Here is an 18,819-nt window from a genome sequence, read left to right on the forward strand (position 1 = left end):
ATGAGACCCAATTATGTGTCATCTAAGTGATGTCTCCATTACAACAATTTGTAACCCAAGAATTTAACATGATCCAGTCACTTAAGAGGTTACTCCCAGTTCTTTTATGCAAAGAAGTTCATTCTAAATCCCCCCTTTCCAAAGAACTCTCATAGCAAAGGGTCTCCTAATTTCTTTCCCTGCTTTCATATTCAATAGATAGGGCTTCCCCACCAATTCAAAAAACTGAGAGTTCCCAATGTTCAACCTCAAAGATAAACTCACAATCCCAAATTTCTCTTATTGAAACCCCTATTGGATTTACACTTCCCAAAAGTCAATCATCCGTTCTACACCTTCACCTTCCCAATGGTGAATCATGTCATTTACAGCATCTTATTTATTTTCTCCGATATTGGGACTGCAAAGACAAAAGTCACATCCCCAAAACCCTCAAAGATTATGAATCATTCATGAGTAAATCATTCAAAATCACATGAATTTCCAACATTTAACCCAAAAAAAAGAAAAAGGCAGCTTGGTGCACCATGTCTTGTGCATGCGGGAAGGGGCGGACCATGATGGGTCTATACGACACAAAGCTCCCAATGTTTAACGTCGAAGATAAATTCACAATCTCCAATTTCTCTAAGTAAAACCCCTTTTGGGCTCACACCTCCCAAAAGTCAATCATCCAAATTCTACCTTCACCTTCCCAATAGTGAATCAATCCATTCTCTTTAATTTTTTTATATTTGGACTGCAAAAACAAAATTCACATCACTAAAAAACTCAAAGCATAACCAATCCTCTCATGAATCATTCAAAAGTTAATCTTTCCATTTCACATGCCCATCATTTTGATAGTAGACGCGTAACATCCTATTTACAAAATCTTTGTACCAGTTCAATATCATAACCCTAGAGTCATTGCTCCATTCCTTCCTCGAACAATGGTATATACACCACCAATCCTAACTTCAAATGTCCTTTTCCATTCCATCCCAAAACCCCATCATCACAATCCTACAATTCATTTGCCCTCTACTTTCAAGTCTCAAAACTCTATTTTCCACTGCAAAACTTTGTTTAACTATCCTCTAAACAAGATGCATTGAAAGTTACAAAAAGATCCCCTAGCTAACATGGCTCAAATGACCTCTGAAAAGAATACCTCTAGGCAAGGGTGAACACAAGGCCATCCAGACTACCTAGAGCATCAGCACTAGGCTGTCAATTTCATAATGTTGTGATTTGCAATCGTGTTTCCATAAGAACTCTAACCATAGGAATCTCTTAGGGTTCCTATTATGTCATCTTAGCAACATTTGTGGTTCCCCACCTTTTCACTTCCCAAAAATCCAAGAAGCACACCGCACTCCATAGGGTACAAACAGTTTGGTGAAATGTCTTCTCGAAAAGCCAAGCCATGCAATTGTTCAATTCCATAGGTCTAAGAATACCACCTTTAACCATGAAGCAATGACACCACAAGAATATATGTTGCTCAAATTCAAGCTCACAGGCAAACAAAATAGGAGAAATCCTATAGTGTGGCATCAACACCGCAAGGGCATCATCAGGTGTTCTCAATCATCTTAACTCCCACTAGATAACCCTTGTCCCCACAACCACGGTATAAGAAATGCAAGCATCCTAATTTCCTAAGATAGTATACCAAAAGCCAACCTCAACAAATACATACAAAACCTATGACACGCAAAAACGGAAAAGGGGAAGCAACAAATAACACCCAAGGGAAGATTGATCCTTCCCTACTCAATGTCATAACTTGAGTTTTCCAACAACAAAGTCGATGCCAATAGTATTAATTCGATTTCACGCCACAAAGGTGTGACTCACTCTTATACCAACAACCATGGGGTGGCGAAATCCCAAGGCTTAAAGAATCAACTTTGCCTTCATCTGCCAAATATGTGACAAAGTCATGTTGGGACGACAAGACAACACCAAGCCTCACCTAGCCATACCCTTCTAAACACAAAAACGCCCATGGATTTGGTGATCAAGCAATGTGGCACAACAACCCTTAAGATAAGCAAGAAGGTCATCAGGAAGCCATAACCCAAATGATGAGGGCGTCATCAAAGGATGCACTTGACAAATGTTCAATGGGATTGAAACTCCCTTATAAGGGTGTGCTAATTTGAGTTTGTTGTACTTTTTGTGTTTTCCTTTTTTGTTTTGCTTTTTGGGGATTCTCAGATTTCGTTAAGGAGATGTCTTCTCTCCTAATTGTACATTCTTTCTTTATCTACTAAATTTCTTTTTCTATCAAATAAAAAAATAAGGTGTCGTACTCATGTCACCACAAGCATTGATGGCAACTATTATCCCCACCGCATAATCATCATGTAAGCATACATGCCACTAAACACCCATAGGTTGGAGATAGAAGAAGTAGTATCATACACTACTCGAGAAAGGCATATGCAGGATCAACATCCCTTGATAGTCCAATCAATAGAAGACGGTACCCACGACACCGTCCAAGATGCCCATTGAGGATGTCAAGAGCTCGCAACCGAGCACTCCTTGGGAAGGACACTAGCGAGTGGTAGGATGCTCATCTTGGTGTTTCCCCAAAATAATTTTATACTATTCTTGTTCTAGCATGAGCAACCCTCTGTGGGTTTGAAGAATCATACTTCACTTGGCCGAAAATGCCACTCTAATAGATGCGTGAATACATCATTAGCCCATAGGGACACTTAAAAGTCCATCTATGAGGTTTCCATAACCGAATCCATGTTTACAACAGTTCTTTTCAACACACATCAGCATGTGAGTCAAGTCCTCCCAAGGCTGCCCATATGACCCTCTTTCAAATGCCACCAATGCAAGAATGTCACACTGTGACACTAAGCACATCCATCCCCAAAATGAAAAGAAAAAGGTGAGAGATGATCCCCTTTTTTTAAACCACTCGAAGAGTAAAAGAAACTAGAGGAAATCCATTAATAAGTATGAAGAAGTGTGGAATGGAAGCAGACCTTCTAATCCATCTCGTTCATCAAAGATCCAAGCCCATCCTCACAATGATGTAGAACAACACACCCCACGAAGCTTGGTATGGCCTTCTCCATGCCCAATTGCAAATTACCCTTTTGCAAGCTTCCCTAAACATGTTGTCTACCAGTTTGTTTGCAATCAAAACCATGTTGAGGACTTGGCATCCTTCCTCAAAAGCATTCTGGAAAGGCCCCACCACTTCACCTACCCCCTCCTTATATCTATTAGCCAAGACTTTAAGCTATTAATTTGTAGATGCTACCCACAAAGCTTATGGGTCTAAAGTCCCTAATATCAACATCCTACAACAAAATTTCTGGTCTCATGGAACTCGCCAAAGACCCTAGAGAACTCCTTGGCCCTGCTCATATTATTTTGGTTGGTGTGGACTGTGGAGGGAGAGAAAAAAGAGCTTTTGAGGGAACAGAATTGGCAGCCAGAAAAAATTAAGAGTTCCGGTTGAAAACATTCTACTTTTTGCATCAATACTCAGAAGTTGGCAAATATACAGGCTACCATTGATTTTATTGACCCCTTACATTTGTAACTTCTTAGAGAGGCACGCTAAAATCTTCCTTTCCTATTAAAAAGGAACCCAATAAGGAAAATGAACACAAATGTATTAATTCTTGTCTTCTTTTTCCCCCTTATAGAAAATTTTAATGCATAATTTCTTCTGTTAGAAAATTTGTAGACAAGTTCCTGCAGTTTTAAACAAATCAATTGTAGTGGTTTTTTTCATGAATAAAATGAAACAGAATTGTACCATAATGTCATTATTTTTCCTAAAACATATGAAAAAATAATCAAAGAAGCATTCAAGGGGTTTGTTTGGAAAGTTTCCAATATTAAAAATATATTTTTTATATATTCTAAAATTATGGAGTCAATACATGTCCAGGGAGATTCCAAGGACTGCCAGCAACCAACACAAGCATGGCTCCTTTATAGAAGTGTCTGAGTAACACAGATCAAAAGAACGAGGTATACAGCACTTAGTTTTATATAAAGCCATACAGTTTTATATGAAGCAAAAATTAAGGCAACAGCAATACATGTGCCTCAAAACACAAGGTACAAACCTTGTGATTTTCAATTTTTGGCATTGAAAAACATCTCCTTTTTTATGAACACAAAAATAGATAACAGATTCAAACATAACAAGACCCTAGTCTTGAGTATACACTACCTCAGGGGAGGGGACATATCTTGCCTATGCTATTCTGCATTTCAATGTAGGTATCATATTCCATTGTACTACCCTTTCTTTCTCATCTTTCCCTAGAAACATTAGTCAGGTAACAAGAGCCAACTTTTTTATTAGCATGCTTCAGTTTCAATGTCTTGGTATCTAATTTTTGCGCACAAAGTGAAATGTTCCTGAGATCATCTTACACTCAATATTCTTTCTAGTTTCATTTTCCTTTCAATTGATGCCCTAGAATACACACATAGAGGTTGCACACAGGGGTGTGTGTGTGTGTGTGTGTGTGTGTGTGTGTGTGTGTGTGTGAGAGAGAGAGAGAGAGAGAGAGAGGTAACACTTTCATAGAGCAAGCTTCCTACATTAAGAGAAAATCATGTTACCTAGCAGCTATTCCTGAGTAGACATCTGCAGGCTTCTCTCCCGCAACAAGATTGACTGCAGCTGCCCCCAACTGAACAGAAAAAATTGATTAAGAACAAAGCACACACACATTGAAAGTGTCAAGTATGTGATTTACTAAAAGGATGAGTGGAAAATAATTTTTCCCAATTTAAAGTTCCATCCTGCCCCCTACAAATTACACAAAAATGCAATCAACCCTTCACCAAAAATGCCAAATAAAAATTCACTGTAGAGAGGGAATTATTTCAAAGCATGAAATTTTTTTTCCTATTAGACTTTAATAGTAGTGAAATATGATAAGGCATAAATTATAGTGCCAAGGTCTGGCTGTTGTAGTACTATCCATATTTTGTAGGTTTAGTTGTTTCTAATGTTTTCAACCTTACATATTTTCTGGATATCTAAATTCCTTTTCAGATGGGTAGGCTAGGCAGCTTGTGAAAAGAATGGCACACCAAAAATGACAACTTTTCCAGGGTTAACTTCCTCTGAATCCTCATATTGCCAAGTTCAGTTTTAGCAGGAAAATTAAGGGGGAGGGGGAGGGTGGGGGGGGTTCTCATTTCACCTAATATAATCCATTGTGTTCCTCAGCTTGGTCTTCCGCAGCAGTTTACCATTTTATGATACAAATTCTTAGCCCACAAGCCCACAGTGGCAAAGAAATTAACAGTGAGATCACATTTAGTAGCTACACAATGAAACATGGAATTTTTATCAGAAACCAAAGAGATTCCCATCTTGTTTCCTTGAAAATTGAAAAGTTACGATATTTGTCATAGATTGGGCATTTCATCTGTCAATATGGGAGAACATCATAGTCAAGAGGAAAGAAAACAATAATGAATCACAACAGAATAAAATATCATTACCTTGTCTCTTCCCAGGGCAGCGTAGTGTTGCAGACCATTGCAAGAACCATCCTAGAAGATAGATAAATAGAAAGAGAGAGAGGGAAAGAGAACCAGAATTAGTTAAGCAAAAATAAATCATATAACCTTAGAAGAAATTACATTTATGATGTAGTTTGAAAAGCAGCCTACGATGATTGCTTGATATCATTAAAAATATAAATAGTCATAAAGATGATACCTGCCTCAATGCAACATGGTAAACTTATCAATTAAGTTTCTAGTTCTGGAAAAAGTAAATAATATGACTTTATAGAAATGACATTTACAAGTGATGGAGTTCCCCAAATTCAACATAACGATCATATTATAAGGTCTTGGCAACACAAGGCAGCACAAGACAGGTCCATCCGCACTGTATTAATTAAATAGAGAGAAAGCCACCTAAACCTCTCTCCTGTAAAGCTTCTAAAATAAATTGGCCTCACATTGCAATCCACCTGCTGGAAGCTCACAGACAAAGCAGAGCCTTTTTTTTTTTTTTTTTTTTTATTATCAGCACACAGAAAGCAGAGCCTTATAAAACATAAATACATAAACCCTGTGTTTAAGTGCATGGAGATCAGACCTTGGATTTGAACAAATGCAGTACAAACTACAAATTGCATTGAATTTTGTCCAAATTCATACAAATCCAAATCTAAGGCCTGAAATCCATGCTCCCCAAACACAACCAAAAGTACAATGAATAATACTTCCCTTATATAAATACATTTAAGTGTTTATACCTACATCAGATGTATATACATATACAAAATAAGTTTGTTAGGATACTCCCTATAGCCCCCTTGAGCATAGTTCTGATCTTTTCTCTTCTTGAAGATATGGATAAAACTGTTTCTCGACAAAAGAAGATGGTTTCTAGATTTTACTTGAAAGAATGTCCATGTACTGCAAATTAATATTTGCAGGGTAAACATGTATCTGCTTTGGCATGGAGGACTGGATCTCAATAGTAGGCTTGGATGTGATATGGTAGGACAGAAATGGATAGAGCAGAATTATACTTCTATCCTGGTTTGACAAGCACAGAATAAAGGTTGGAGTAATTTTATCCCATCCTGTATTCTTGGTGCGATTCAAGTTAGAACAGGCTCACCCTACAAAAGATAACATACCCTTATATTTATACATAGGTTCTTAGAAACATCGAAATATATGCAAGAATGCAAGGGAACACAACATATTAGATTATTAATTTCTTCATACTTGAACACTTGTAGTTTTGTTATGACAAAGCCACTAGCCAGTGAACAAAAGAAAACCTGAGGCTAGGAAGAGAAGGGGAAAGAAAAAAATGAAAAAAAACTTATGGTTCATATTTGAAAAGCTTAGGGGACAAAGAAAGAGACTTAAATCCCGGTGCAAAAAAATGCAGTCATGGTCATGGATAGTAGATAAAAACCCTTGTCCAATTCAATCCAATTTCTTTGACCACATCAATCGTGGAAACATGCTGTTAGCAAATCTTATCCAATTAAATTGCCTAAAACACCCTGATAGATAAACTTAGTTCCCCAGTTCTGGAATTTGTTAACAATTGAGTAAAGCAAAATCCAAAAGGTTATACAGAAGACAAGCCAATTGACAAACGTAAGACTGGTTGCATGCAGCAAGTACCTGATGTACAGGAATATGTGAAATGGCTGTCTCTGGAGAGGAGTTTCTGAGTGCTTCAGAGAGATTAATGCACACAGCCAAGCACTGAAATGGATCTTCTGCATTTAACCACCAGCGTCTTCCCTCAAGTGGCCTGTCTGCAGAATCAAATATATCATCTAAGTGATTCTCAGTAAATGCTATTCGACCATCATGTGATAGTTTATCCACACCGCCAGCATATAGATTTGCCAAGTGTATCTTCAGCCAGCGTAAGCCTGACTTTCCAAGAGGGCGTCCCTCTGCAAACTCTAGAACACCCCGGCACAGATCCGAACCAAGATGGTTTAAGTATGGGTGCATGGGGTAAGCACGACCACGAAAGTCAAGGTTGTGTGGGTAAAAGAAACCATTTTCATCCTTCATTTTCCGTGCCACCTGCTCACCATAACAAAAGACGCGGCATAAATACTCTCATTGGAGAATATAACATGAATGCAGCCTTACAGGAAGTGAAATAGATCTTACAGCAAGTTTAAGTTCTACATCGCACCGCTGTGAATGTCTCTCCCTGTTCTCTTTTTTGACAGATCTAACCTTCCACCTCCATTTCTTAAGCTGTGCTTCATCTTCAGTATCTGGTTTCTCAGGTAAGGGAATCTACAATTGCACAAGTTGTGCCAGCACAATAACTAATTTTCATCTAAAAAATAAAACCATCTTCACATAGCAGAAGACTGAAATGAACAACTTAAAATGGATCAATTGGAATATCATTAAACAATGGCATTAATATTATTCTAAAAAAGATATACTCACATCTCTGCGATCCACCAAATCAGCAAGATGCCCTCCACTAGACCATATTCTGTCTATGATATTAAGTACCTTTTTATTTACCCTCCATTTGGTATTCCCGAGTGTATTCAGGGCCTGGCCAATTCAATTACAGAAAATTATTGCATCAGTGGAGTTTTTCCATTTTTGTGCGGCAAGGAGGGGAGAGTGGAATACCACCATGTCAAAGAAAAATGCGGGTACATTTCAATTAGCAGGAAAAACCAAAAAAATTCAAACAGAAAGAAAGCCATGTGAGTAATCAAAAGTTCCCAAACCTCAAAAACGGGTTCTAGCTGCTTATTAGGGGTCCTCTTAACTGCTTCGCGCTGTTGTCGTGCTCCATGTGTGCGCATGACATAAGATGGTAAGAAAAAATGCCCTCCTTTGTCATAACTGCAAGAGAGGGAGGGTGACTAGCCATGAAAAGCGGAAAAGGAAACAAACAAAACTAGGAGCACTTCAAACACTGAAAGCTGTTCCATGAGCAACTAGGCAGTTTAATAAACTTTTAAAAAGGTGTTATATTTGTTGCTCACAATTGACTGCAGAGTGCGGAGGTTGATAATCCAGGTGGTGAATTTTTTTAAAATAAGTGCTGTATTTGTTGCCTGCAATTAGCTGCAGAACATGGAATTAAGGTCAAGGATCCAGCTTGGCGTTTGGGCACATTAGTTGGTTGGAGCTATAATCTCAACTACATTTCATGGCATTAATATTTACATGGTGTTTGATTTGCGGAATCAGGGCGGAATGCAATCAAAATTCAAGCCCTAGTTCCCATTTCACTGTTTGGTTTACATAAAGGGTTGAATCACATTCTGCCAAGAATGCTGTTCCTCCAATTGACGGGAATGGTTATTCTGCCTCCCACTTGTAGGCATCACCATTCCTTTCCAGCTTATTATTCAATGATTAAAAAATATCCCCTATTCATTTAATGTTCTTGTTCACTTCTCTCAAAACCTATTCGTAGTTGGCAACCAAGGTTTGGGTTGCCACAGGCGCTAATGACGATGAGGTCGGCTATGTTTTTAATGATCTAAAAATAGTGTCAGTATTTTATTCATGAGACAAGGTGGACCAATCCTCGTGGAATAGGAATCGAATTACAACTCTATACCTTGAAGTTTTAAAAAAGGTGCTAAAACTCACCAAATTGTCCATCATAATTAAGCTTCTTCCTGTTATTCGAATAGAAAGAGCAAAAGAGCCCGCTGTAAATGACGTTGTTCAAAGGAAAAGGACGAGGTAGAAATTCAATAAATGAAGAAAGAATGATTTCAACGAAAGAAAAGCAGAAGAATTCCCTAGCCAAACCCTCGAATCATTGGGGAACAAGAAAATCCAAAGCACTCAACAAAATAGTAAGCTTATCAAACTCTCTTTCATTAAGACTCCTAAAGAATTGGAAATTGTGAGAATGAGAAACACTTCCAAAGAAAAAAAGGATGTGATTGGAGCATTATGATTTATGAACACAGGATAATTTGAAAAGCTGAGGCACTAAAATCTCCAATGAAACCTCCCCCGCTCAAAGACCTTCCCAAAACTAAATCTTATTGCCATTAATAACTTTTAACCAGGTCAGAGAAAAGAATAAATGAGAAACTAAGAAACAAACTTCCAAGGAATCACATCAGAAACATTACCACTACCTCTAGTATCCCATTCATTCCAATGACCTCCATACTTTTTTTTGGATAAACAAAAAAATATTATTAGAAAAGGACAAGAATATTACAACAAAAGGAAGAAAAAAAATCAAGGAGATAAGATATCCTCCAAGAACACCGAAAAAAAAAGGAGCAAAACAAAAAAAACCAATAGAAAAAAAAAACAAATCATAAAAGACTTCTACTGGATCAAAGCATTCCAATCCTGCTGTAAATCTGCCAGAGGTAAATGCCGGACAAAAGCATTAGCTGGAACCCACTCTCCAAAGTATATTGAGAGATATAGCCTCTCTCTCAAAAATTCTGGCATTTCTCTCCAACCAAAGACAACAGAAAATAGCCATAAACGAGCATCACCACAAAGCCTTACTCCTTTAAAACCCCTACACCATATAACACAAAACGCCCCCAAGGAGGATGAATAGACCCAATCCTCTCCAAGAATACGAAACAACTAGCACCAAAGTACCAAGAGAAGTGACAATGTACAAACACAAGCGAGCGATTCTCCCCGCTCTCAAAGCAAAGGACACACATTTCAGGTGATAAGGACTTATTAAATCTTCTTCTTGAAGTAAGTCATTAGTGTTAATTTTTCCAAAGATCATTGTCCACATAAAGGCTTTAACTTTAGAAGGAACTTTAGATTTCCAAAGAAAGGAGTGAGGGGCAAAAGGAATAGTGCTCAGATTATGGACAAAATGAGAGAAGGATTTGCAAGAAAATTCCCAGAAGAGTCAAAACTGTCACTCTTTTGTTGCTCCCGATTAAAGCTGAAAAGGATGAAGCCCATTCAAGTTCATTGGTTTCTCTTCCATTACAGCTCCTCAAAAAATAGAAATACCAAAAGTAACCACTCTATTGCAAGAGGAGGAAGGCAGAAATGGGAGTGTCATGAAAAGGAGATACACGAAGAAGACAAGGAAACATAAGGACCAAAGGAGCCTCCCAATCCAATGATCCTCACAAAAAATAGACTCTTCCCCCATTACCATAACGGATATTAGGAAAAAGAGAGAGATTAGAGACAAATATCTAAGGACTCAAATAGGAAATATTTACCCAACTCATTACGTAGAAGACCAAATTTATTACAGATTACCTTGTGCCAAGGAGGGCTTGATTCTAAAGGGAAGTGCCATAACAATTTCCCCACCAATGAAATGTTTTTGGACACCAAATTACCTAGACCCAAACCAACCTCCCCTTTTAGACCTACTCACAGCCACCTAACCTACAGACGGTCTTACCCTGCTCGCCAACTGTTGGCCACAAGAAATTCCTCATTAATTTCTCTAATCGCTAAGCCACTCACAAGAATTTTAAGGGGGGAAAAATAATGCAGGGTGATAGAAGAAAGAAAAGCATAAATAAGAGTAATACGACCCCTGAGAGTGAAGAAAGCCCCTTCCCCCCATCCAATCTCCCAGCAACTCTCTCAAAAACAGGGTCTCAAAAAGATTCAGTAGTAGGGCTACCACCTAAGAGGACACTTAAATAAGTAATAAGCCAATTCAGAACATAGAACCTGCTGCTCTAGCAAAAGGATTCGAGTTAATCCCATACCAACAAATCCACCTTTTATTTTTATTTTTTATAGCAAAATAAAATCATTAGATAGAATAAGAATGTACAACCAGGAGAAAAAACATCTTCATAATGAAGTCTGGGAAACCCCATGGGAAAACAAAACAAGAAAACCAAAAGATGTAAAAAAAAAAAAGCCCAAAGAAATCATCACATCCTAAGAAATCAACAGAGAAAACCAATCCCGCTGAATATCTGAAAAGCATATCCCCTTGAAATGACCATTACCCACACACCACAAAGAAGCCAAAAAATGAATGTTCTCCCACACCAACAAAAATGCTAATTTCTTCCCTGAAAATATAGGGAAGTTACAAACCCCACAATACTGCAAATAAAGTACTAATCTGTAGCGCTTTTCCTTCCTTATTCAGACCAAACCCAACAAAAGATATTGCCAAAAAACTCCTCCACTGTCCCTAGACAAACCCAACTTTCTCCAAAATAACTGAATAACTTGCTCCAAACCTTGCATGCAAAATTACAATGCAAGAAAAGACGCAAAGCAGATTCTGAGCAGTTAAAACAAAGCATGCATATATCCGGAGAGAGAGCCTTTAAAGAACTCCTAATCTGCAGCAATTTATTAGTATCTATCCTATTAAGCACAACCAACCAAACAAAAACTTTGATTTTAGGGGGATTTAGGCCTTCCAAGTACTTTTGTAGAGAGAGAAGGAAAAGTTAGTGCTGAACAAGAATTTACAAAAAGATTTGCAAGAATAGATCCCCGAGGGATCCAAGAGCCAAGATTGGGTATCAGATTTTGAGGATACCTGACAATTACTCAAAAGGACCAACAATGAAGATAACTCATTTGTTTCCCCATCGTTCAAGGATATCCTAAAATGAAAATTCCAAGAAGGTAAAGGACCATTCAGATCAACAAGGAAAGAAGCAATGGAATCATTTTGTCTTGAGCTCAATCAAAATAGGCGAGGAAAAGAGGTGGACACCTTTCCAAAAACATATATTTCACCCCTGACACAACACAAATTTAGTATAGGAAATAAAAAAGGGTAAATCTGAGAAATAGCCTTCCATGGACTTCCCAAAGAACATCTAGAACACAAATTGGTTTCCCACCCATTCATTCTCATGAAGTCCAAACTTGCTTTTAATAACTTTATGCCATGAAGAAGAATCCTCTAAAGGGAACCGCCAAAGCCATTTGGCCAAGAGACTCGTGTTTCTAATTGTTGCAATACCATTCCCATATTAATCTTAAGCCCTGAAATCCTTTCTAAAATATGGAGAAGCCCCAAAATATTCAAAAAGAAGGCATGTGATCCTCCAAGAAAAAGATGCTATCATCAGCAACTAGAGGTGTGAGTCCATAATCTCCCCCCTCCCCACTTGCAAGCCTTTCACCAAACCTCTATCAACCAACCTACTCAAAACATCCGCCACTAAAACAAATAAAAATGGGGAAAGAGGATCACCTTGTCTAATCCCCCTCATGGTCCTAAACCATGATTTAGGTTCGCCATTTACTATCACCAAGTAAAACACGTTAGACATACAACCTTTCATCCATCTTCGCCATCTCTCCAAATGCCTACCTCATAAAAATCTTATCTAGAAAGCTCCAACTCACTTCATCATAAGCCTTTTCAAAATCCAGCTTAATAATGAGGCCCTTCTTCTTCCTCCTCCTAATGTCCTCAACAGCTTCATTCGCAACCAAAATGGCATCCATAATTTCCCCCCTCCCCCGGCCCCAAAAAAAAACAAAAGCACTTTTGGCCTTCGAAATAGTCTTATCAAGCACCCCACTGAACCTTTTAGCTAGTACTTTGATGATTATTTTATAAACACTGGATACTAAATTAATAGGCCTATAATCAGAAATCTTAATCGAACTACTTTTCTTTAGCACCAAGGTAATGGAGAATAATATTTTACTCAAAACCCTTTCCCATAAAATTCGTTGAAAACCTTCATCAAGTCATTCTTCACTACCGGCCAACAATCTTAATAAAAAAAAGATTAATTAAAACCACCCGGCACAAGAGTTTTATCCCTCTCCATACCGAAAACTATAGATCAAACTTCCTCTAGGCTACCTTGTCAACAAATAAAGGATCCCACTCCAAACCTTCCACCATCAGTCTACTCTCATCCTCCTAAAAAACCAATTTGGGATAGAAATCAATGATCTCAGAGGCAATCTAAGTAGTATCCAAGATAATAAACCCCCTGCCCCTCTCTGTCTGCCTCCAACTCCCTAATTAAATTCCATTTTTCCACTAGCTATCCTATGAAAAAATCTAGAATTACAATCTCCCTCTCTTACCCATTTAAACTTTGGCTTCTGCCTCCAACTTCTCATTTCCTTGAAAATTAGATCTTCCAATTGATTCTTCAAAGAAACCCTTGTAACATCCTCTTCCTCCTCCCTTGAAAGAGTAATGCTTTCTTCCTTTCTAGCTATCTCATCCAATTCCTCTAAAATACTACCCTTTTTAATCCTAATATCTCCAAACACCTACTTATTCCATTCTTTTAGTTTTTCTTTCAGCCTCTTCAACTTCTTCATAAATCTAAACCCCTCCCAGCCCCTTTCCACAACCTCAGACCAAGAATTCCTTACCAAAATCTAGAAGGGGCCATGATCCAATGACATATTTTCAAATCTAAAAGGAGTGGGACCCCAAGGCACCTTCCTAGATTCCAATTAAATGGGAAAATGATCGAAGGTGCGTCTAGATAGCACAACTTGGGATAGATTCGGAAACACCTCCCACTCATTTGTACACAAGAACTTGGCAATTCTACTAGCCACCTCCCTAGCTCCCACCATCAACCAAGTAAAATTAGCATTGCCCAATGGAAGGTCCTTCAAACCACTCCCCAATAACCAAACTTCTGCACAGTGGCAGTAACCCTTCAACCCCCTTCTTCTCCCTCGGGAACCTCACCCATATGAATCACCACCTATTATCCACCTAAGCACACAAAATTCAGAGACAAAATGAAGCTCATCCACGAATCCCTAAGAGTTGGTCTAGAAGGACCATCCACAGAGGAAACCCAACATTGACCCTTGTCTCTAACTTCTAGAATGACCAAAAAAAAAAATCCCACAAGACGATACACTTTAGCAATAGAATGAGTATCCCACAACACGAGTATGCCTCTCACAGACCCTCGAGAGGGTACATAAACCCAATCCTTACTATGTCCTTCCCAAATCCCTGTACGAACCTCCCATCAACTAAGTCAAACTTAGTCTCCTAGATTAAAACAATATTAGGAGTCGGAGAGTTCCTAAGCAAAACTTCCCCTAACCAAACTTCTCTTCTCAACATCCCCTAGGCCCCTTAGGCCTTAGGTTCTAGCTTAAAATATTCATAATCTAGAACGTTTGCCCCCTTTCCCGTTGTTGGAAATAAAATAGAAGGAAAAATATTTACTCATAAAAGTAATATTAAATAAAAATACAAATACTTATCAGAAGTTGAGGCATGGAAGGACCACTATCCTTAAAGTCGATTTCGCGCCTACGGAGAACATTTCCCAATGCATATAGTCACTACATGCATGACATCCAGGGTTACTCAGTTGGCTCGATTTTCTATGCACTCACAAACACCAGAGCGATGGGAGATGTAGTGTCATTTAATTATCCAACAGAATATAAATCTCAAAAAGAGAATAGAAGAAAGAGTTGTTTCGAAGAAGAAAAACGTATCTTGAAATATAGCTGGATCACAGTTTATATAGAAAAAATTAAGTATAACCATAGTCTTAAATTTTCAAAAAATTGCCAAAATTTCCATCAAAATTTCTTATTTCCTTCACCCTCAAAATCGAAATGGCAGCCAATTTTCCTCTTGCATAATTTCCATCGAAATCTCAACAAACCAACCGAAATTTATCAAAATCTCGAAATTTTAACGAAGCTTGTCAAAATTTAACTATACAATGAAATTTCCTCAGAATTCAAATAAGAAATTTAAAAGTGAAGTGAATTTATCTCTTAATTTATTTTATCGAAACAAAATATTATATCAAGTGCTTTTGAAATTATATGAAAAAATAAACTTACAGCAACATTTTATTCAGCCATTCAAGTTTAAATTATCATTATTTGTCTAATAAATAATATTTAAATGATTTATGAATTTCATTTGTATTAACTAATTTTCCACCTCATACACAACATAGATGTATTTAATTTGTAATATATTAGTCTAAAAACTTATATTATTATGTTTATCAACCATTTCTAAAGTTTCACAAAGAATTTTATGCTTTACTACTTATTTTTGTTATTTTTTCAAATCGAAATCGAAATTGACATCGAAATTGAAATTTCCGTCCTTTCGGAGCTTCGAAATTTGAGTCAAAATTGAAATTTAAGACCTTGAGTATAACTTCCAGCATCATAAATACGAAACGTAGTGGTTAATATTTTAAAAACGTTAAAACTAATATACAAATTTAACGTATATTTAATTAAAGTAAAAACCGACGACTATTATATAATATTTATTAAATAGATAGTTTTTTTTTATTTGAAACATCCAACATAAATATCAACAATCCCCCACCTGGTTCAAATTCAAAAAATCGAAGAAAGATAAAAATTAGCATTGGGTAATTACAGGATGTAATGCATTGGGTCACAATACCCTTCAGTTTGAAACGCACTTAAAGAGAATATGTTATGAGTTACAAGAACTTAGTGAATATTAAATTCTTGAACCAAATTCTTTCAACATAACACAATAAACATATCACTCACATAACATCTTTAAACACAAAACTCTTATGGGTTGGTACAAATAGGTCATGCACCATACCTAGATATTCACGAGTGCTCTAGAAAATTTTATCCCAATAAACTATAGGTAAATCCATGAAGTGTGTAACTGCAACTAAATACACCACCTAACAAAGGATATGGATTTATTAAGAGATAAATTCAACTTCACAATCGTTATAGTTGCACCATTCAAAACACCATAGGGACGATAAAAAAATAATGGTGCTCGCCAAACTACTCAATGACTTGTTATTACTCATTGAACCTAATTCATGGGATCTCCAATCACATATTTAGGGTTGACATCATTAGTAGTTTATGTTAAGGGCTTAATGCACATACCCCTTGATGTTTATTTTCCATTAGCTTTTTAGCTAGTCCTTTAGTTAAGGAAATCGTTAATCGACAGTTGTTTCTTAATTCTCATATTTTGATTATATTGATATTAGGTACTCCCTATGGCTTTAAATCACAATTGTAGGTAGCGTAACGTAACAGTAATGGGTGTAATGAGAAGCGGGAGTAGCAGATGTGTTACATAACAAGAAGCGAGTGTAACGGCCATGAATTTTTTTCAAGCATGCACAACTTTGTGCATATTAGTGTATTTGCATGTTTTAAGATTTTAACCCTTCTTAGAAAGAGCTTTAGTATATTGTGGATTCTTTAGTTCAACCTAACTAAGTTGTTTGGTAAGGGCAAGAAGTTTACATTTGCTTTAGACATCCATTGTCAGAAAAATTATGTGTGTGTGTGTGTGTATTTATACTCATTGTTCTTATACAAGATAAATTCTTATGTCTACTAACTTAATTAATAAAACAAAAATACATTATACATTCCATTAATCTATTAGAAACATAAGGCATATGAATAATACAAATATATAATAACTAGAAAAGAAAGAAGCCTAAAGTTAAGAAATATAGAACATAAATATCAAATATCTAATATTATCAAAATAATATTTTCCTAACAAGTTAGTATTTTCAAATTATTAATTAATGCATCTTTTGTGAGAATGATTTATGAGGGGGGGGGGGGAACAAAAGTGAGAAGAAAAAGTAAAAAAATAAAATAATTTTTTGGGGCGTAACAATCCTGTAGCGCCGTTACGTAACGATCGTAGTGGCCTTTACATAACAACCGCGATTTTTCTTCCCACCAATTTCACGCTGTACAACGGTATTGGGAACCTAAAAAACCGTTACATAAAGGTCATGGCCGTTATTCAAAACCATGGAACTCCCACATTTTTGTAATCACACTAATAATAGCTCAATTTGACTATTCAATTAGTTCTGGTCGATCCACTAATATACTAATCAAAGCCAATTCCCCTATAATTGATGGAAGAAATCAAATTCTTAAATTCTTTTTGCACCTTTTTATTGCCATACGTCTTAGGACTCACCCCCATCTTCCTGCAGTTCTCTAAAACCACCAGTCTATATTAATCCTGCTCCGTAAATTCATCATCCAATCTCCACCAAAAAGTTTCTTTTAATGATGGCCTTTCCTCTTTTGATTGGCCAAGAATGCTCTTTGCCACTCCTCTGGTACAAATGTACAATCAATGATCTTGTCAACATATTATCTGTTCCTGCAGTTCTCTAAATTACCAATCTTAAATCTGCTTTTAACTTCATCATCCAATCTCCACCAAAAAGTTTCTTTCAATGATGGCCCTATCTCTTTTGATTGGACAAGAATGTGCTTTGCTACTCCGCTAGCACAAATGTACAATCAACGATCTCATCCAAACCAACATTTGTTCTCATCAACAGAATAGCTTGGCTTCTTTTATTTACTTGTGAATGGTACTAATTTCTTTGGGCAGAATATGAGATTATTAAGAAAGAAAACAGGAATACAAAAAACTTAATAATATCAATTTTTTTTGGCAGGAAAAGAGATTATTAAGAAAGACCAAGAGAATACAGAAAAGCAGGAACAAAAATCCTTTTGATGATAATTTTTTTTTCTTTTTTAATTTTTTAGCAATTTCTGGCCTCAGTTTATTTTTGTTCATTGTGCAAATTGGCGGAAAAGGGTTCATGTAGCCAAGTGGGACATAAGGTTTGGTTGTTGTAATTGCTGTTGCTGTTGTAGTTTATTTTTGTTCCATTGACATCTCTTACTTAGACACCAAATATCAACAAACTAAAGTGTTTTGTTGTTCTATATGGGTAGCTTTCAACTTTGCATGGCAAGAGCTTCTATACCATTATATTCTCCTATTTAACCCTCCCAAGCCTACACTAAATAAATAAATTAAAATTCATTCTCTAGTGAGCGAAAATCATAATAAATTAGTGCTCTCAAAAGTCACATAGTAGTATCCATTGCAAAAATAAGACGTTAAGTTCAAAGCAGTATCACATGATTTGTCAGAACTTGAACCTTTAGTCCCCAGTAAAATGAACATAAACGAGGGTGAAGAAAAGAGAGTAACACTGGAAAAACAAAACCCAAGACATACCCTGTCCAGTTGACTGGAGGCACCAACATTGGCATATAAGGAATCACCGTGTGCCTTGCCTGTTTAAAACATAACAATTATTATGATCCATCCATTATACATTCAGAAAGAGGAAAACCAAAAAAAATTTGCAGCCTTTGAAGTACTGGAAACTTTAAGAGACCATGTAAGGTAGCTCCGCTGGGTACTATGATGACATAGGTGAGTTAAAAATCATTAGGCATATAGCATAGAAAACCTTATATGAAAGCAGGCTAGCAACCCTAAAATGAAATAAAATAAAATAAAACAAAAACAAACAAATAAACAAAATAAGCCACTACACAAGCTAACAG

General features: G+C 36.8%; 1 protein-coding gene across 2 annotated transcripts in view; it reads right to left on the reverse strand.

Annotated features, from left to right (window-relative positions):
- The window catches only part of LOC131167225 (DNA-directed RNA polymerase 2B, chloroplastic/mitochondrial-like), a 73,496-nt gene that overhangs the window by 38,624 nt on the left and 16,053 nt on the right, over nt 1-18,819 (reverse strand). For both annotated transcript variants that reach the window (XR_009140085.1, XM_058125967.1), the window contains exons 5-11: nt 18,485-18,543; nt 8,247-8,364; nt 7,951-8,064; nt 7,660-7,791; nt 7,153-7,569; nt 5,494-5,544; nt 4,600-4,670 (exon numbers count right to left, since the gene is read on the reverse strand). Coding sequence is in view for 1 of the 2 variants with exons in the window: in XM_058125967.1 (XP_057981950.1) it covers nt 4,600-4,670; nt 5,494-5,544; nt 7,153-7,569; nt 7,660-7,791; nt 7,951-8,064; nt 8,247-8,364; nt 18,485-18,543 (962 nt within the window). In the remaining variant the exon portion in view is untranslated. The remainder of the gene's footprint in view (nt 1-4,599; nt 4,671-5,493; nt 5,545-7,152; nt 7,570-7,659; nt 7,792-7,950; nt 8,065-8,246; nt 8,365-18,484; nt 18,544-18,819) is intronic.

Source organism: Malania oleifera, chromosome 1, assembly GCF_029873635.1.
Source record: "Malania oleifera isolate guangnan ecotype guangnan chromosome 1, ASM2987363v1, whole genome shotgun sequence".
Taxonomy (NCBI): domain Eukaryota; kingdom Viridiplantae; phylum Streptophyta; class Magnoliopsida; order Santalales; family Ximeniaceae; genus Malania; species Malania oleifera.